The sequence below is a fragment of the Anarhichas minor genome, unplaced genomic scaffold (genome assembly GCF_050575085.1).
Source record: "Anarhichas minor isolate MPS153535 unplaced genomic scaffold, ASM5057508v1 ptg000038l, whole genome shotgun sequence".
Lineage (NCBI taxonomy): Eukaryota > Metazoa > Chordata > Actinopteri > Perciformes > Anarhichadidae > Anarhichas > Anarhichas minor.
The window spans coordinates 3,325,001-3,345,000 of NW_027466484.1; the positions used below are offsets into that span (position 1 = coordinate 3,325,001).

The 20,000-nt window shown below is 48.0% G+C and overlaps 1 protein-coding gene and 1 non-coding gene across 5 annotated transcripts in view; both read left to right on the forward strand.

Moving 5' to 3' along the window:
- Positions 1-3,227: 3,227 nt before the first annotated feature.
- arid4a (AT-rich interactive domain 4A) overlaps positions 3,228-20,000 on the forward strand; it is a 30,858-nt gene continuing 14,085 nt past the window's right edge. The window contains exons 1-21 of one of the 4 annotated variants that reach the window (XM_076107148.1): positions 3,228-3,386; positions 4,211-4,257; positions 6,198-6,308; positions 6,654-6,719; positions 6,829-6,919; positions 7,399-7,478; positions 7,559-7,656; positions 9,375-9,504; positions 13,648-13,727; positions 13,832-13,908; positions 14,031-14,233; positions 14,467-14,542; positions 14,695-14,789; positions 14,891-14,988; positions 15,327-15,561; positions 15,751-16,004; positions 16,642-16,806; positions 18,565-18,646; positions 18,905-19,100; positions 19,206-19,268; positions 19,351-20,000. The exon at positions 19,351-20,000 is cut by the window's right edge and continues 1,048 nt beyond it. In XM_076107148.1, the coding sequence (XP_075963263.1) occupies positions 4,252-4,257; positions 6,198-6,308; positions 6,654-6,719; positions 6,829-6,919; positions 7,399-7,478; positions 7,559-7,656; positions 9,375-9,504; positions 13,648-13,727; positions 13,832-13,908; positions 14,031-14,233; positions 14,467-14,542; positions 14,695-14,789; positions 14,891-14,988; positions 15,327-15,561; positions 15,751-16,004; positions 16,642-16,806; positions 18,565-18,646; positions 18,905-19,100; positions 19,206-19,268; positions 19,351-20,000 (2,856 nt within the window). In that variant the 5' untranslated portion in view covers positions 3,228-3,386; positions 4,211-4,251. Of the gene's footprint in view, positions 3,387-4,210; positions 4,258-6,197; positions 6,309-6,653; positions 6,720-6,828; positions 6,920-7,398; positions 7,479-7,558; positions 7,657-9,374; positions 9,505-9,846; positions 10,679-13,647; positions 13,728-13,831; positions 13,909-14,030; positions 14,234-14,466; positions 14,543-14,694; positions 14,790-14,890; positions 14,989-15,326; positions 15,562-15,750; positions 16,005-16,641; positions 16,807-18,564; positions 18,647-18,904; positions 19,101-19,205; positions 19,269-19,350 lie in introns of those variants that run through there. The other 3 variants (XM_076107149.1, XM_076107151.1, XM_076107150.1) reach the window with 3 other exon arrangements.
- On the forward strand, positions 6,999-7,081 carry LOC142967840 (small nucleolar RNA SNORD53/SNORD92). Its single transcript, XR_012958985.1, has one exon. It is a non-coding gene; the product is annotated as a small nucleolar RNA SNORD53/SNORD92 (small nucleolar RNA).

Below are 20,000 nucleotides of genomic sequence, written 5' to 3' on the forward strand. Positions count from 1 at the left end.
CTACTACTACTGCGCTCCAAACCTACTACTACTGCGCTCCAAACCTACTACTACTGCGCTCCAAACCTACTACTACTGCGCTCCAAACCTACTACTACTGCGCTCCAAACCTACTACTACTGCGCTCCAAACCTACTACTACTACGCTCCAAACCTACTACTACTACGCTCCAAACCTACTACTACTACGCTCCAAACCTACTACTACTACGCTCCAAACCTACTACTACTACGCTCCAAACCTACTACTACTACGCTCCAAACCTACTACTACTACGCTCCAAACCTACTACTACTACGCTCCAAACCTACTACTACTACGCTCCAAACCTACTACTACGCTCCTCTCCTACTACTACTACGCTCCTCTCCTACTACTACTACGCTCCTCTCCTACTACTACTACGCTCCTCTCCTACTACTACTACGCTCCTCTCCTACTACCACTACGCTCCTCTCCTACTACCACTACGCTCCTCTCCTACTATGCTCCTCTCCTCCTAATACTACTACGCTCCTCTCCTCCTAATACTACTACGCTCCTCTCCTACTATCACTACTACGCTCCTCTTCTACTACTACTACTACGCTCCTCTCTTACTACTACTACGCTCCTCCAGCTCCTTCTACTTAGGGCTGGGTGGTATGACCAAAAATGCATATCACGGTATTTTGTAAGATTCTGTCGGTTTCACGGTATATCACGGTATTTTTTCCCCCCCGAGTTAAAGCATTCATTATTTGACGCCGAAAAGAACCAGCCGGCCGACCAGCGAGCGGTGAACAGCTGTTTGTGTGGCGTGTCTTCCGTTCCGTCACTTCCTGTTTCCTTCACCTACATTCCCCTGGGTCCTAAGCCCCTCCATGTACAGCTTCTTATCACCCTCTATGTACCAACGTACATTTATAACAAATACCACACATATTACGGTAATCAGCGTTGCATAGTGTCTGACCAAAATACCTTTTGTTGTTCAGTCTTTGTTCATCCTGCATCGCTCTTTTCTGTTCTTTAATGTGACGTTAATGGAGCGACAGCCTCTCCCAGCTGTTAGCAGACTGTTGTTAGCGAGCTGTACCCAGCATGCAGTTCGGTGGTGTAATTTTATAAATGTATGATTATTAGTGTTAAAAATTGTTTGTGTCACAAACTGTTGTGTTGTGGTGTTTTGCCCTGTTAAAGAGCGTTAGTTGGGGGTTGTTATAAAGTTATGACCATGACTAGGGTTCCCTCTCAATACAGTTAAGACAACTAGCTCCGACCGTAGTGCTCTCAGCGGCGAACAATATATTTTGTTGCCTGTTGAAGAGCGACAGAAGTTGTTTCGGCTGTACATGACGGTGTATGAAAAATTCATATCATACGGGAAATTAAAACCGGTATACCGTTTGAACCAGTATACCGCCCAGCCCTACTACTATTTCACTCGTCCTCCTGCTGCTACACTCGTCCTCCTGCTGCTACACTCGTCCTCCTGCTGCTACACACGTCCTCCTGCTGCTACACTCGTCGTCCTGCTGCTACACTCGTCGTCCTGCTGCTACACTCGTCGTCCTGCTGCTACACTCGTCGTCCTGCTGCTACACTCGTCGTCCTGCTGCTACACTCGTCGTCCTGCTGCTACACTCGTCGTCCTGCTGCTACACTCGTCGTCCTGCTGCTACACTCGTCCTCCTGCTGCTACACTCGTCCTCCTGCTGCTACACACGTCCTCCTGCTGCTACACTCGTCGTCCTGCTGCTACACTCGTCGTCCTACTGCTACACTCGTCGTCCTACTGCTGCTACACTCGTCGTCCTGCTGCTACACTCGTCGTCCTGCTGCTACACTCGTCGTCCTACTGCTGCTACACACTCCTACTCCCTCCCAGCCTCAGTCAGTTGTTGTTGTTGTGTTTGTTGTTGATGACGTTGTTGTGTCTCAGGACTCCCTGGAGGAAGAGGATGACTCTGATGAAGACATGTGAACTCTTCATCATATTGTTTATGTTTTATAGTTCATGAAGTTGTTTTGTTTTGATGAATTTCAACTTTGAAAATAAAGAAATCAACGAACTTTGTTTCTGTCGTCAGTCACTACATTTACTGTCGTACAACATCTCTGTATATATTGTACTTACTACTGTACTACATCTCAGGTACATGTTGTATTTAGAGCAAAAAGTACATGTACCTGAGATGTAGTACAGTACAAAGTACAACATGTACCTGTATCTTTGTAGAGGTACGAGGTTCTCAGTGACGCTACAAACACATGTCATAGAATATGATTAATTGCTGTAGACATTTATGAGGTAACATTAAACAGTATTAATGCAGAAACGTCAGAATCACTGAAGTTATAAAAACAGTTTTCTACACATTAGTATCATTATTATTAATGAGTCTTGTATAAAATAACCTCCACTCTTCTCGGAGGATCGTGACGTTTGAGGCTCCGCCGTCACTCTCTTCCGCGCGCCGATGAGCCCGCCCACCGCGTCCCAACAGCGACGTGTGCTCGGTAATTGTTCTCCAGACACGCGCTTATCGCTTCAGTTCCGCTCTGGATGTTTGTGTGTTAAACCCACAGACGAGCCGTGCTGATCTGTGACGTCACACGCCATTAAAGAAAGTGTCGATTGAAGGTTTATAGCGGTTTTAGGAGAGTTATGGACGTGACAGAACAAAAAGCGGGACCGTTCAGGAAGCCTCACAATCACCTCTTACCTTCGGCGTACCTGTCATGTCACAGAAGTGCGTTTATAAATATAAATACAACTTTTGTACACTATCTGACCGCTCATTCCGGTTACTCCCGCCATGCAGCGTTTGCATCGGAACGAGCAGGCAAACCGGTGTTATTGTTGAGTTGTTGTGTACATTAATGGATGCTTTATGAGCCGATGTATTAGAAATGATCATTGTAGCCAGAATACATGACGTATATTTCTACCACGTTCATAACCGCGTCGATAAACAAGGTTTCCTTCACTCTGTAGATTTATGAACGTAGTTTGGTGTGTAGATCCTCAGCACGTAACGAGGCCGGGCTTCCTACTGTGTCCGTACAAGACAAGGACTCCCGCTCAGCCAATAGCGACGCGTCGTTTCTGGGGGAAAGAAACGCGCTCAGCCAATCACAGCCTCCAGCGGCCGTGATAGGACAGTTATCCAGCGGATGACGTCATCTCCCTCGTGGCGCCTCGTTCGTGTCGACTAATAGCAGCCGCCAGCAGAGGGTTTTTATATCCAATCAGAATCGAGGAATCGCTCGACCAATCAGAATAATGTATCCGTTTACCGAACACCGCTGTCACCGCAGCCACTTGCATGCCGGGAAAACAAGAGCTCGGGACTCAACAGCTTGTTGTTCGTCTATAGCGAGAGGCGAAGAAGAAGAGAATGTGAGTATAAAACCCTTCTGGACCCGACTAGACCTGCTCCCGGAGCAAACACCCGGTGTACCGGAGACAGACGTCGCACCGGAGCTCCTTTAGTACCGAGCTGTGAGCTGAATGGCAGCAGCAGCTTGTGTGTGTTTTTCTTGCAGTGAAGAAATGTGAAGCGACCACATAATAAATAAATAAATAAATCACACAAAAAAAAATGTCACCGGGTTCGGTTCGGTTCGGTAGAAAAGTTGTTATCCCTCCGGAAGCGAACGAAGAGCTAAATGTGTCCGTTCGGCCTATCGGACGTTTAAACCTCCCTACGATCCACGGACTAGCATGTTAGCTTCACCTAGGCAGCTAACTAACATTAGCTTCTAACATTAGCTAACGTTCGCTTCCCGTAGCTCCAGTCCTTCCGCTCACACACGGCCGTTCGTTCGGACTGTTTCGTACCGGGACTCGGTCACGTATCTACCCGGACTCTGTGCAGCTGGTAGCTAGCTGTGTGTGTCTGTGTGTGTGTGTGTGGAGGTAAAGTTAGCCGAAGCTAACTTTACCTCCACACACACACACACACACACACACACACAGCTAGCATCGAGCTGACATGGACGAGCTGTGATGGCGACGTGACTCAGTGGAGCGGGAAGAGACGCTCCTCTCCGTACATCCGGGTCCTCACTGAGACCCGCAGATATTTATAACGCACAAACCGGCGGAACCTGGTTCAGTCCGAAGTTAGAGCTAGTTGTTAGCTTAGCATTATGTTGTGACACATTGTCTGTCCTCTGCGGTGCTGCCAGCTTTAAAGTCCTCGTCCTGTTTGTGTCTTTCAGTGATCCACAATCCTCCGAGCTGGACCCCCTCAGATAAGAAGATGAAGGTGAGTCTGAGGAGCTTTAACCTGTAGAACACTAGCAACCTGTAGACCAGCAGACTGGGCTCTGCTTGGTCCTGGACTCTCTGCTTGGTCCTGGACGCTCTGCTGGTCCTGGACTCTCTGCTTGGTCCTGGGCTGGTTTCTGTCCAGTTTCAAAGACTCCGCTCAGTCCACCAATAATACTGTCAACAGTCTGTTAATTCATCAAGAAAAGATGAGTTAACAGCTTGTTAAAGATGAAGTAAAGAACATGAGAGACTAAGTGAATAAAACTCTATGATCTGGATCAGTTCTAAGCCTGCGTCTCCACTCCGGGACCCAAACAAAGATAGCAGCTGTAGATGAAACCTGTCATTTATCTGGTTGCCATCTTAGTTTCGGTCCAGGTCTGGACGTGGACCCTGTGAGACCTGTTAGTCCTTCAGAATACAGCAGCTTGAGTCTAGGTCCAGCTCAGACCTTCAGAGAGGTCCCATGTTCATGAGACTCACCTCAGTGTTTAGGCATCATTGTGTTTCTCTCCATGTCTCCTAAATATCTGAGACGTCTTTAAAGCAGAACTATCAAAGATTTACAACAAATCTGAGGTCCAAAAAGTAGACGAGCAGGAAATCACAGCTAAAGTCGAGTTGTTTGAACTAGACTTTGATTAGTAAGACAAACGCACAACAAGACTGTGCAGAAGTATCAGACCGGGTTTGGTTTAACTAAACTATCAGACCGGGTTTGGTTTAACTAAACTATGAATAAAACGCCTGAAAATGAATATCATGTGACTCTTCACGTACACTGGGCGTGATGGTAAATACGACCGAGTAATAAAGTAGTCTTTAAGAATCAAAGGTCATGTTTTAAACTTAAGATCTTCTCTAAAATCTTCCTCTATGAACTCAAACAGAAAGTTCGTGGAAAGTTTCAGAGGTTTTATTTTCCAGACTTGGTTACAGCGCTGCAGGTCTTTATCTCTCTCTCACATCAAACTTATTTTAATATGAACATTTACACATAAAAGTTTAATAGATTATGATCCATAAATGTGGTCAACACACGTCTCTCACTCGTTTCATTGTTTCTGTTCTCACTCGTAGCTCTGCTGGTGTCTGAAGTCTCTGTCCTACTGGAGAGCATTTATGCTTTTGTTCCTTGATAGTTTATGTGCGGACATCATAATAGTTGTGTAGAATAAAATAAGCATTAAGGACAGGAAAGTCCTCCGTTTTTTGTCCGTCCTCCTCAAAGCCGCTAACCGTGACTTCAGACGGCCGCTCCGTAGGGCTGATAATGCCGCTGGTCATGCTGCTCACTAATCGCTCCAATAACAGCCGCTTCCTCCGTAATAATGCAGACTTTAACTGAACAACTGCTGCTAGTACAGACAACAAGGTCAGCAACGCCTGTAATCAGTTGTCCATGTTGAATTAACCTGGTAGTCGAACGGTAATCAAGGATGTTGTTGTTTGTGAATTTCCGGGAAAGGGTCACGTGATCGGGGTGTGACGAATAAGGGAAGGACAATCAAGTAGGTAACACGTGATCGTAGTAGTAGTGAGACCCTCGGTGTAAACGTACACAGTGGACACTCTTTCAAAGCACCTCTTATCTTGGAGTTTGAGGTGATACTGTCACAGAAAATAGCAATAAAATGTCAAGAATTGTCTTTATTCTTATTCTAAAACTATAGTTTTTGTATAAATAATATAACTATATATAAAACATTATAAGCTGTGACATCAAATAGCTTTTGCGGCTCCAGACAAATTTTATTTGGTGGAAAATAGGACAAAATGGCTCTTTGGATAGTAAAGGTTGCCGACCGCTGAACTAATCTATCAGACCTGGTTTGGTTTAGGTAAACTGCTGTGTGCTGCAGTGCACTCTGGGAGCGTGTGATGTCACTGATTCGTGTGATGTCACTGATGTGTGATGTCACTGATGTGTTCCAGGCAGCAGACGAGCCCCCCTACCTCACCGTGGGGACGGATGTCAGCGCCAAATACAGAGGAGCCTTCTGTGAGGCCAAGATCAAGACGGTGAAACGCATGGTGAAGGTCAAGGTAAGACTCTCAGGGACCAGGGACCAGGTCCACCCTCAGGGAAACGCATCCTCTTGTGAACCCGACCAGGTTTCTGGAACCAGTGTAGCATTAAAGTGGAATTAGCAGGCTAACTAGCTAACTAGCCTTCCGCTCTGTGAGCTCCATCCCACGGCACGTTGCTATCGCCAGATAAACAGCCAATCACAGCACAGTAGGGCGGGGCTAAAGGGAACGGTCTACAGAGGGATTGGATCCAGAGAAGTGTCCGTTATTCAGTCCACGTTGTTGTTGTCCTATCGTTAGCAGAGAGGACAAACTGTCCCTGGATCATACCCACATGTCTTCATGTCTCTGTGTCCTCAGGTGAATCTGAAAGGTGAGAGTACGTCCCAGGTGGTGCAGGACGACCAGGTCAAAGGAGCGCTGAGGGTGAGACGTGTGTGTGTGCGTGTGTGCGTGTGTGTGTGCGTGTGTGTGTGTGTGTGTGTGTGTGTGTGTCCTGTGAAGACGTGTTGTGAGACCTAAGTGTGTCCTTCAGGTGGGCTCCACGGTGGAGGTGAAGACTAACGAGGGTTTGTCCAGCGAGGCCGTCATCAGTAAGCTGACAGACGCCAGCCTCTACACCGTGGGTGAGTCTGTGATTGGTCTGCTGGGTGTGATTTATGTGCTGATGACATCACTGATCTCAGGTCAGTGATTGGCTGTCAGGAGGAGTGATGATGCTGAGAAATGGCTTCGCTCAATAAGCTGATGTCCTGTGATGTCACAACTTCTCTTGGCTGTCTGACCAATCCGCTGTCAGTTTAACTCCAGGCTAACGAGGCTAAATATGCTAACGGATCATCCATGAAACACTTTAATAGTGCATTAGCACAATGCTAACAGCTAGTAGTTACCAACACTAGCTCAGCTGCTAACAATAGGAGGAGAGGAGACACGAATAACTTTATTTAGACACTTTGATGTTACAAACTATATTTAACCTTGTTATACTTCAAATAATCTGAATCTAGAATGTGAGTTCATTTAATATTCATGTGAAACGGGACCTGTCCCTAGGAGGCAGGATGGAGGACAAAGTGTCTCTCTAATGAACTCTGTGTTTCAGTGTTCGATGATGGAGATGAGAAGACTCTTCGTAGGACGTCTCTGTGTCTGAAGGGAGAGAGACACTTTGCAGAGAGTGAGGTAAGTCAGACAGACAGACAGACAGACAGACAGACAGACAGACAGACAGAACTCCTCATCTCCTTGTCTCGTGTCCTCAGACCTTGGACCAGCTGCCGCTCACCAACCCAGAACATTTTGGAACTCCGGTCATCGGAAAGAAGTCCAACCGAGGAGGACGACGCTCGTCTCAGGCTGTGTGAGTCCTCTGTCCTTATCAATTTACCACTCGGTCTACGTTCCTACCCTCACCTATGGTCACGAACTCTGGGTCGTGACCGAAAGGACAAGGTCGCGGCTACAAGCGGCCGAAATGAGTTTCCTCCGTAGGGTGGCCGGGCTCAGCCTTAGAGATAGGGTAAGGAGCTCGGTCATCAGGAGGGAGCTTGGAGTCAGCTGAGGTGGTTCGGGCATCTAATTAGGATGCTTCCTGGACGCCTCCCACTGGAGGTTTTCCAGGCACGTCCAACTGGGAAGAGACCCCGGGGAAGACCCAGAACACGCTGGAGGGATTACATCTCCCAGCTGGCCTGGGAAAGCCTCGGGATCCCCCAGAATGAGCTGGAACATGTTGCCGGTGAGAGGGAGGTCTGGGTCAGCCTGCTGGGCTGCTGCCACCGTGACCCGACCCCGGATAAGCGGAGGATAATGGATGGATGGATAATAATAATACATGAGACGAACCCTCTAAAGGTGCGTTCACACCAAACGCGGCGCGAATTATTCACGTGAGTAGATTACATGCAAAGTCTATGCACAGGCGCGATGAGCCTGGAGTGACGCGAATTTGCGATGGCGAAAAAACATCCCAAATGCGTGAGTTGAAATTTTTCAACTTTGCCAAAAAAAGGCGTGATGTTGCGGCGTGATAGCCTATCAGCGTTGAGATGTTTCTCCTGTCATCACTGACTTCCTGCCGTTGTTGAATCAGGAAACAAATCCTGTAGCCGCCTGTGTTCACCCAGAGCTCTACGATCAATAGAGACCAAACTGTGTGTATACATGTGTGTGTGTAAACCATATGGTACAAACAATGAAAAGACGCTGACGTATTTATGCCTGTGTGACGTTATGTTGAGTGTTGGTGGAGCTGCTACAATGTTAGCATAGCCTAGCACCGATCGATCCAGACTCCATTAAGAAAACAAGTATTTTAAAAGTTATTTGCTTGTCGTCTTGTGGAGAGAACTAACAGAACATGAATTCAGACTTTTTACTAATCGGCATCATTACGTAGTTATTTCGGAGTCCCTTTTTTGTCGGTTTATTGCCGTTAAATCACAGCCAGATCAGTTTGTTTAGTGTTCATACAGCTGTAGTAAACAGCGACGTGTGGCTCACTAGACACAGTGTACACAGCTCCATGAGATCCACGGAGCTCTTCCGGACTGTTCTGAACCAGACATGACGCCGTTTAGTTTCCTGATATCTGTGACTTCCACAACACGTACTAAGCAGAAATGGAGGTTATCTTTTCCATGGTTGATGGCGGACAGTTGAACGGCTTCCAGGGCGATAAGCCACGCCCCCTCTCCGGCGCGATTCACGCGAATGAACACAAATGGTCCCCGGCGAGGCCGGCGGCACGAATGACGCGGCGCGAATAATTTGCGTTGCGTTTGGTGTGAACGCGCCATAAGTCCTCTGTCCTCAACAGTCCAGATACATAGAGCATTACATCATCACATTAATAATGAGGAGAGGACTCACTATAAGAACACAAGTTAAAACTTTAACCTCTTCATTTACATTCAAATATCATGTAATCAATCCAGAGGAGGACGCATCCACTGGACTGGGACACGGCTTTAGTTTCACATTTATTACAAACGTCAAAAGATCTAACCACTTTGTTCACTGGAGACTGGACTAATGACTCTGTCTCTGTCTCTCCCTCTGTCTGTCTGTCTGTCTCAGGGCTGATGAGGACAATGAGTCTTCCTCCAGTGAGGATGAGGACGACAGGAGGAGACTGAACGATGAGCTTCTGGGAAAAATCTGCAGCGTTGAGAATGAAGAAGAAACGAGCAGCTGGTACCTGGCTCTGGTAACTACACACACACACACACACACAGGTATAGAGTGTCAGGTGATCTGATTGGTTCTTAACTAAAATACTTCCTGAACTGACCTGGTGCTAAGCCCCGCCCCCTCTGCATCAGTCTGTCAGAGCCCCGTTACCATGGAGACCACTCTGTCACTAAACGTTTACAGAGAGAGAAGCTGGTCACTGGAGGCTCAGGGTTGGCTCCGTCAACATGCAACATAACGTCATCGAGACGTAAATACGGCAGCGTTGGTATCACAACCAGAACCAGAACCGTTGATTGCCGAGGTATGTTGCACATACGGGTGGTGCATAACATTCAACAATCAACACGGTGCAGAAAGTAGAAACATATTCAAATAAAGTGCACAAACAAACGGATAACAGGACTGTAAACAAGTGAGATGAAGTGTAAAAGTGTTGAGTGTGTTTAAATATGAGGGGAGTGACCGGCAGGAGGTGGTCCTGATGACCCCACTGAAGACTGAAGAAACTGTTGATGTGGCGTGAGGCCTTGGTCCTGATGGAGGCCTCGGTCCTGATGGAGGCCTCGGTCCTGATGGATCGCAGCCTCCTGCCAGATGGAAGGGGCTCCAACAGTTCATGTCCAGGGTGAGAGGGGTCGGCTACAATCCTTGTTCGCTTCAGGGTCCTTGAAGCGAACAAGTCCTGGAGGGACGGCAGATTGCAGCCAATCACCCTCTCAGCAGAGCGAATGATGCCCTTGTCCTTGGCTGTGGCTGCAGCGTACCAGACCGTGATGGAGGAGCAGAGGATGGACTCAGGGAGTCACACGGGGTGATGAGTCCAATGAGGGTGGTGTCATCCGCGAACTTCAGGAGCTTGACGGACTGGTGACTGGAGGTGCAGTTGTTGGTGTACAGGGAGAAGAGCAGAGGGGAAAGAACGCAGCCTTGGGGGGAACCGGTGCTGATGGTCCTGGAGGCTGAGACGTGTTTTCCCAGCTTCACGCGCTGCTTCCTGTCAGACAGGAAGTCTGTGATCCACTTGCAGGTGGAGTCGGGCACGTGTAGCTGGGAGAGCGTGTCATGCAGCAAAGACGGGATGATGGTGTTGAAAGCAGAGCTGAAGTCCACAAACAGGATCCTGGCGTAGGGTCCTGAGGAGTCCAGATGCTGGAGGATGAAGTGAAGGGCCAAGTTGATTCCAACAGGTCTGTAGGCGAACTGCAGGGGGTCCAGGATTGGGTCAGTGAGGGTTTTTAAGTGGGACAGGACCAGGCGCTCAAAAGACTTCATGACCACAGAGGTCAGGGTGACTGGTCTGTTGTCATTAAGTCCTGTGATCCTTTTGATTGTATCATATGGTTTATACACACATCTACTAATATGAGGTCTAATCTTTTAAACATAGTGTACCTGTCTGTCCTCCTGGGCCCCGTTCCTCGTACGTGGCTAACTGAGTTAGCCGGATACTTGTCAGGATAAGATGACGTAGATCAGGCTTTTCGGTTCCACGAAGCAAGTTTGGCAAAATCACCATGGCAACACATCCATAAGCATGAACCTGCTCCAGCGCAGGCTAACTGAAGGTAGCTGGATAAGCTGCCACTCCCCTGGAAAACATGGCAGCTCCTGTCATATACGGTAGTCTAATGCGCTTGCGCATATACTGGGGGTTATACGGGAGTTCCGGAAATGCATGTAAAGTGAGACACACGGTGATCCATTAAAAGCAGCTGAGCAAACTAAGAAGCCTCTATTGCATTAATGTACAGCTCCCTTCCTCAGAGATCCACTGATGAAGGAGGATATTAGTTAGATTAGCGTTTTATAGGGAGAGAGTTCTTCCACATCGCCAAGATCCGTTATCACATCATGATGACTTCCTATACGAGCGCTATCCATTCTGCCCACAAGGAATCATTTATTTACAGACCTTCTGGAGCATACATTGAACACCACACGCTGCAGCCGAGCATTGATGTCTCACACACTGGATGCAGCCTTGAGCTGTTCTGCGAGTGGTACATTGTTGTTCAGTGTCGGCGATGCGGAGAACATGGGGAAAGCCGCTGCATGCCGTGCTGTTCGTACAGTTTATTTGGCGCTTAATAAACTTATGGATGTGTTCATTACATCACCATGGCACATATTGTACTGACTCAGCATTCTGAGTAATGTGTGTGTGTTAGTGTTTACTTGCTCCCATGTCCTCTTGATGGCTGCGTTGCATACATGAGGGTTAAAGCACTCATAATGATATGACAGTGTTATTAGTACACCAGCATATCATTACTGTAGAACATGATGAAGGTGGACTCATGATAAGAACAGAGAGAATCACACACTAATTATCTTCACTGCTTCAATTGATTGAATGTCTGATGATGAATAATACACACACACACACACACACACACTGATCCGCCCACACACAGATTCAAACTGCTAGTTCTATATGGTAATCTATACAGACATGTATATACACATATATAGTACATGATACATAAGGGCATACAGTACTAGGGATGGGTATCATTTGGGTTTTTTCCGATACCGGTGCTAAAACGATACTTTTAAAACGATACCGGTGCCTAAACGGTGCCTGAACCGATACTTTTTTCTTCAAATTGAACAATATATTAACTGTTTAAAGTATACTATAAATATAAATAAATACAAAACACTTGGCTTCAAACTACAGCTTCAAACTTTTTAACTTAAAACTATGAACAATATATTAACAGTTTACAGTATACTTAAATAAATATAAATAAATACAAAACACACACACACTCTGTACACACACTACAGCTTCAAACTTCAGCAATTCTTTTGCAGAAATATGAGCACATTTGGCAAAATACGACACCTCTCCTGACTTATTTTATTTTACCAGTTGGTGGCGCTAATGCGCCAATTCATCGTTTGCCAACCGCCACTACACCTCAAAGAAGAAGGTTTCGCGTGCCTGTGTTGTTGTGCTTATGAGCGGCAGCGCTAAGTACCCGGATGTCGATGGAGGAAGTCAGTAGCCTGCCAGCCGTTTGACAGAAGCCGTTCTCGGTTTTTTAAAATAAATCATGGCCGAAGCTTCGCCAGAATGATGGAGGGGTTTGTTTCTAAGCGCGCACGGCTCGGCCGGTTGTAATAATACTATGAGTGAGGAGCGGAGGACCGAGGCTCTCGTTACCTGCTGCCAGGACGGAGTCATCAGAGTAGTGTAAAAAAAGTATTTCAATCGGCTCAGGCACCGAAAAGAATCACCGAAATCTGCGTTGCGTTTCGGTCCGGTAGATACCGGTCGTATAGGAACCGGTGCCATATTAGCACGGATTTTCGGTACCCAACCCTATACAGTACATATATCCTCATAAGTATCAGTTAGATGCTCTTTGGGCTTGTTTTTATCTACTTATTCTGAAAGAGTTGAGATCATTATTGTCGCTATAGATCTCATTGGATGATGCATTCATGAAGCCTACTGCCAGCAGCACATTTAAAGACATACCATCTGATTGATTGGGGTGATGAGGCATTAAAATGAGCCGATACATTTACAACACTTACACATTTAACTTGTCTGTGATATTTTGCGTGCTTCTTGTCTAGCCCTCGCAGCGGTGGCGGTGTTCGATTTTGCCGTGATTATGGTCTTGAATTCCTCATATGCGTTCATGATCATCTCCTGCTCGTCAGCGGAGTAAAAAGAGGCTCTTTCTTTGACTTTATTTAACATTGTACTGTTAGAAAATCATGGTTTCGGTGATCGACGCTTCCCCCTTTTGAAGTAGGACGGGCACGCGCAATTATCCTGATCATGATCGTCTGGTTCCAATTAACGAGACTGTTTGAGAGGATCAGCCTTGGAGAAACCGAGATAGCCTGATGTCAATCATCGGGTTAATTTCAGCTGCTAATAGGACATTTGATCGACTTAGCTGAACCACGTACGAGGAACGGGGCCCTGGTGTTTAAACAGTCTGTACCTGTCTGTCCTCCAGGTGTTTAAACAGTCTGTACCTGTCTGTCCTCCAGGTGTTTAAACAGTCTGTACCTGTCTGTCCTCCAGGTGTTTAATCAGTGTGTGTACCTGTCTGTCCTCCAGGTGTTTAAACAGTGTGTGTACCTGTCTGTCCTCCAGGTGTTTAAACAGTGTCTGTACCTGTCTGTCCTCCAGGTGGTGTCTCCCAGCTGTAACGATGAGCTAGTGGTGAAGAAGGACCAGTGTCTGGTCAGAGCCTTCAGCGACTCCAAGTTGTGAGTTTCTTCTTCTTGATCTGTGGTCACAAACCCATCAGCTCTGTCTCACCTGTCTCACCTCCTCCTGTATCACCTCCTCCCTGTCTCCTGTCCTCCTGCAGCTACACAGTGGCGAGGAGACATGTCCACACCTTCACCTCCATCGGCTCCACCAGGTCTGAGTTCTCCAGCAGGAGAGGTGAGGAACTACAACTCCCACAATGCACCAGGACCCCGACGTGCCTGTCAGAAATTTTTTTTTTCTCCGTTTTGTCTTATCGTCCTGCTGCTCCTCTTTTTCCCTCTCTCCTCCTCCTCCAGGTTTTGAAGCAGCCCAGGTCTTTCTGAGGACTAGGGAGGTCCCTGATATGTGGAAGATGGACATGAGTCAGATTCTGGACTCGTCCTCCAGCGACGATGAGGATGATGAAGAGGAGAGTGATGAGGAGGAGGACGAAGAGGAGGAGGAGGAGGAGGAGGAGGAGAAGAAGAAGAAGAAGAAGAAGAAACGCTTAAAGGAGGAGGTGAGAGGGCCACATGTAGACCTGTCTGTCTGTAGACCAGATGTTGACCTGTCTGTAGACCAGATGTTGACCTGTCTGTAGACCAGATGTTGACCTGTCTGTAGACCAGATGTTGACCTGTCTGTAGACTAGATGTTGACCTGTCTGTAGACTAGATGTTGACCTGTCTGTAGACCAGATGTTGACCTGTCTGTAGACCAGATGTTGACCTGTCTGTCTCTGTGTCTGTCCAGCCCGAGGAGGAGGAGCCTGATCCAGAGGAGAGAGACAGCTTCCTGCAGCAGCTGTATAAGTTCATGGAGGACCGAGGTGAGACCCGCAGAAGTTAAACCAGTACAGAGAACTGGGACGGATCACATACCAGTTTAAGACCCTTTCTGGTTCATGTTGGTCTCCACTAAACAGCTGAGAGGATCATCAGAGGACTGTTCTAACATGCTGTCTCTCTGTCTGTCCTTCAGGGACTCCCATCAACAAGCCTCCAGTGTTGGGTTATAAAGACCTGAACCTCTTCAAGCTCTTCAGACTGGTCTATCACCTGGGAGGCTGCCATAAGGTGAGGACTGTCTCTCTGTCTTTGATCATGTGACCTGCTGAAGTCCTGTGATGTCACTTCCTGTTCAGCTGGCTGTGACAGAGTGTTGTTGTGTGTTGCAGATTGAGTCTGGGACCGTGTGGAAGCAAGTCTACATGGATCTGGGGATCCCCGTCCTGAACTCTGCTGCGTCCTACAACGTCAAGACAGCCTACAAGAAGTAAGAGGACACTCCCGCTTTGCCCCGTTTGTCCCGCTTTGCCCCGTTTGTCCCGCTTTGCCCCGTTTGTCCCGCTTTGCCCCGTTTGTCCCGCTTTGTCCCGTTTGTCCCGCGTTGCCCCGTTTGTCCCGCGTTGCCCCGCTTCTCCCGCGTTGTCCCGCGTTGCCCCGCTTGTCCCGCGTTGCCCCGCTTGCCCCGCTTGCCGCGCTTTGCCCCGCATGCCGCGCTTTGCCCCGCATGTCGCGCTTTGCCCCGCTTGTCCCGTTTCTCCTCCACCTCTCCCTCCTGTTTTCCCATGATGCCCTGGTGTTGGTTGACGGTGTGGTTTCTGTCATCAGGTATTTGTATGGTTTTGAGGAGTACTGCCGCTCCGCCTCCATCACCTTCAGGACCATCCATCACAACAACCCCCGCCCTCCCACCACACCGACTAATCAGAAGCAGGCAGGGGCGGAGCTTAACAAGTCCTCTGTGCCGCCAGAGGAGGTGGAGCCTGTCAAAGACAGGATGGGGGAGGCGGAGTCAGAGAGTGAGAGCGAGAAGGAGATGAAGGAGAGACAGTCGTCCCCGAGGGTGAGACAGCACCTTTAATTTATTTTCAGATAAATAACTGTTGTTACACTTGTTATTACTGAATAGTTAGTTAGAGACCATCGACTAAAAATATAACTTCTCTTGAAGACATTTTTCCTCTGGTCTCACAAGATTGTCTCTCTGCCCTCCTGTCTATCTCTCTCTGCCTCCTGTGTGTCCGTGTTGTAGGGGAGGAGGAGGTGTGTGGGGAGTCAGCTGAAGACAGACAGAGAGTCTCCCTCCAGACTGGAGAAGGGAGGAGGAGGAGGAGGAGGAGGAGGAGCAGAAGATAACAGTGAGGAGCAGAGGGAGGTGAGAAGACGCAGCAACAGAAGAATGGACGACTCGGATAAAGGCTCTGAGGAGGAGGAGGAGGATGATGATGATGAAGAGGATGACGACGACGACGACGAGGAGGAGGAGGAGAGAGAGATGAGAGAAGGGTGAGATTGATATAATTCAGCTTCCTACAAAACAAAGTAGACATTGTGCTGCTGGTGGACTTTATTATTCAAACCAGGAACTAACGTTAGCATCAGACGTCTGGATCTTAAGTTATCGGAGGAACAAGCTGAGCTAACGTTAGCATCAGACGTCTGGATCTTAAGTTATCGGAGGAACAAGCTGAGCTAACGTTAGCATCAGACGTCTGGATCTTAAGTTATCGGAGGAACAAGCTGAGCTAATGTTAGCATCAGACGTCTGGATCTTAAGTTATCGGAGGAACAAGCTGAGCTAATGTTAGCATCAGACGTCTGGATCTTAAGTTATCGGAGGAACAAGCTGAGCTAATGTTAGCATCAGACGTCTGGATCTTAAGTTATCGGAGGAACAAGCTGAGCTAACGTTAGCATCAGACGTCTGTTGTTGTTTAGACTGAGACCTCTAGTGGTATAAAGTTACATGTGTTTAACTTGAAGAACATAATAGTTCTGTTTAATTAAAGTGTGTGTGTGTGTGTGTGTGTGTGTGTGTGTGTGTGTGTGTGTGTGTGTGTGTGTGTGTGTGTGTGTGTGTGTGTGTGTGTGTGTGTGTGTGTGTGTGTGTGTGTGTGTGTGTGTGTGTGTGTGTGTGTGTCAGCTGTGAGGAGGAGGAGGAGGATGGCGACTCTGTGACGGGAACGAAGGTGCGGGTGAAGTACGGCAGAGGGAAGACTCAGAAGATCTACGAAGCTCACATCAAGAAGACGGACTTGGACAACGGAGAACAGTTCTACTTGGTCCACTACTACGGCTGGAACGTCAGGTGAGACTTCCTGCTTCATTTAACCCAGTGGTTCTCAAACTGTGGGGCGCGCCCCTCTAGTGGAGCGCGGAGGTATTGCAGGTGGGGCGCAGGGGGAAACGCAGAATTTTTTTATTTCAAGAACTTTATTCATACCTGCAAACTTGTCGCTTTTCAGCGAAATTCGCCGTTTTGAATCAAAATGTATCATCCACGTGAATCGTGTAGATCTGTTTTTCAGAGTTTTTTTTTTTTTTCGAGGGGGGGGGGTCAACTGGCCAGCTAGCGTTTCTCAGATTGGAGTGAGACGAGGAGAAAAGGTGATGTCGTGATCTTCGCAATAGAACATCTTTGACGTGTGGAGTCTTGGCCAATCAGCATTCAGATGTCTACAGCGTCTTCATTTCCCTCCGTTACAGTTTAAGTTCTGTTATGTTCCGTTACCGTTCAGACTTGCTGGGTTAAGTTAACGTCCACTGCATGCGGAACTTTGTCGACTGTTAACGTTCGTCATTATCACGATTTAGGAGGAAAAAACGTAACGTGATGAAACATGCAGCCCCCCCGTGTTCCGGTTCAGTTCACGCGGTCACTCATTAACGTTAAACCAGAACACCGGTGCATCTGGTTGCAGGTTGTTTGTTTTAACTCAAAGTAGAATGAGGCGATTTCGTGGTCAGAATAACTTGAAACATGAGGCCCAGATACTGATGAGATGATGAGATGATGAGGTCAAAGAGCTTCAGGGAGAGGAGGCTGTCTGTAGCGCAGCTTGACGCAGGGCTGAGATGTGAGTGGAGCTGGGCCTGGATAAAGGTGGAGCTGGGCCTGGATAAAGGTGGAGCTGGGCCTGGATAAAGGTGGAGGTCTAAACAGACGTGAGTTCAGCTTCCTGCTGTCACAGTATTTTAAATACATTGATAAGGCAGGCTATGCTAAATGCAGCCTCTGCTCCAAGGAGATGAACTACAGCAACAAGGGCTCACATGTCCTCTCATCACACTGTTCACTGTGATGACCACAGCCACTGTACTAACAGTCCCAACAGTCCCACGTGCAGCTATTATTATTATCACAGCTATTATTTGACTTTTAGAATGCTACATTTTAAAGCTCATATTTAAAATAAAATGCTCCTGGTATGTGTGACACATATCTGAACTCATTTTGTTTAGTTTTGCACAGGTTGCACGTTATTGTCGTTTTGAAAAGATATGCAGTGTAAAACTCTTTATTGCCAAATATTTGAACTTGTTTAGTTTTTCACAGGTTGCAGTTTATTGTTATTATCTTAGAAAGATATTTAGTGCAAAACAGGTGAATTGCAGCAACAATAAGCCATTTGTTGCCAAATATTAGTTATTTTTTGCACAGATTGAACTTTATTTGCATTGTTCTAACAAAGTGATTACACATTGTTTTTGTCTGATGGAGCAATCTGGTTTACTTGAAAGTGATTGCAATTTTCTTTATTCTATTTGAAAAAGCACAGATGGAGTCAAAATGTTATTTCAATAAAAGTTCAACATGGACCATTTTGTTAAAATTTTGTTGGGGCGGTGGGGCATGAACATTTTTCTTCCTCCAAAGTGGGGCGTGACAAAAAAAGTTTGAGAACCACTGATTTAACCAGTGTCCTGTTAAATCCTCAAGTCCCGCCCCCGACACGCTCTCTCCAATCACAAAAGGATGTTGATGAAGAGTTTCCCTTCGTTGAGAACGTTCTCAGGTTCCAGTAATTTAAAGGTACAGAGTCACTCGGGTATGTCTGATCCTCAGGTACGACGAGTGGGTGAAAGCCGACCGGCTCATCTGGCCCTTGGAGAAAGGAACCAAGAAGAAACGGAGAAAGAAGGTGAAGGTGAGCTCGGTGAGGTCATGTGACCTGCTGCTGAGAAACCCTGTGAGGTCACTTCCTGTCAGCTGACCAGGATTCCTCTGACGTTTCTTTTATTCTACAATCAACCGAAGACTCGGGACAAGTTTGTGTGTCTTGTTACCTGACGATTTAAAATTAAGTGGACCGACCCTTAAGGTGGCCCGACGACCCTTAGGGTTTTTGTTGTTGTTGTTGTTGTTGTTGTTGTTGTCAGTTTGACGATGTCTGTCTCCCCAACAGAACAAAGACGATCCGGAGACGGACGAAGAGAAGCCTGAGTCGGCGGCGTCGAAGCCTCCGGGAGCAAAACGAGGTCGTCCTCAGATCAGGACGACGCCCACCGGCTCAGCGGGACGCAGCGTCTCTAAGACACCCAGCACCGAGGGACGGTCCAACGGGAGGACGGAGACGTCGTCCAACATGGCCAATGGAGACAGTAAGAGGCGTGTGTGTGTGTGTGTGTGTGTGTGTGTGTGTGTGTGTGTGTGTGTGTGTGTGTGTGTGTGTGTGTGTCGTGTCTGACGTGTCCTCCTCCCTGCAGACACTCCTCGCAGGAGAACCAGGAGGACGTCGGGTCTGTACGACTCCGACAGAGCCTCTAACGGTGAGGTCACTTCCTGTTTCCTGTCATTGATCCGGTTGCAGTGACCAGTAACTAACCAATCTGCTGCTCTGTCTCCCTGCAGAGGATTCTGGGAACTCATCAGAGGACAGCGAATCAGAAGACCCGTCTGACAAAAAGCCGTCGCCATGGCGAGGGAGGAGTGAAGGCCCGCCCTGTCAGGAGAAGGAGGAGGAGGTAAAAGAGGAGGAGACAAGTGAGGTCGCTGATGTCACAATGGCCATTAATGACGCTGTCGGTGGGGCAATAGCTGGTCAGCTGCCTGTCTCCACTGAACCGCAGCATCCCAGCATGCCTCAGGAGACAACTGACAATCTCTTGAGCCAATTGGAGGAGGTGGGGCAAGGGGAGGAGCCAACAGTAGAAGCCGCCATGTTGCTAGTACACCTGGACAAGGAGATGACGTCTGTCCAAGACACGGACAACTTGTTTCCTGGACCTGAAGTGCTCGCCAAAACACCTCCTCCGCCCGGCGCCAGGACGCCTCCTCCGCCCGGCGCCAGGACGCCTCCTCCGCCCGGCGACAGGACGCCTCCTCCGCCCGGCGACAGGACGCCTCCTCCGCCCGGCGACAGGACGCCTCCTCCGCCCGGCGACAGGACGCCTCCTCCGCCCTCCGACAAGACGCCTCCTCCGCCCTCCGACAAGACGCCTCCTCCGCCCTCCGACAAGACGCCTCCTTTGCCTTCCGACAAGACGCCTCCTGAGGAGCAG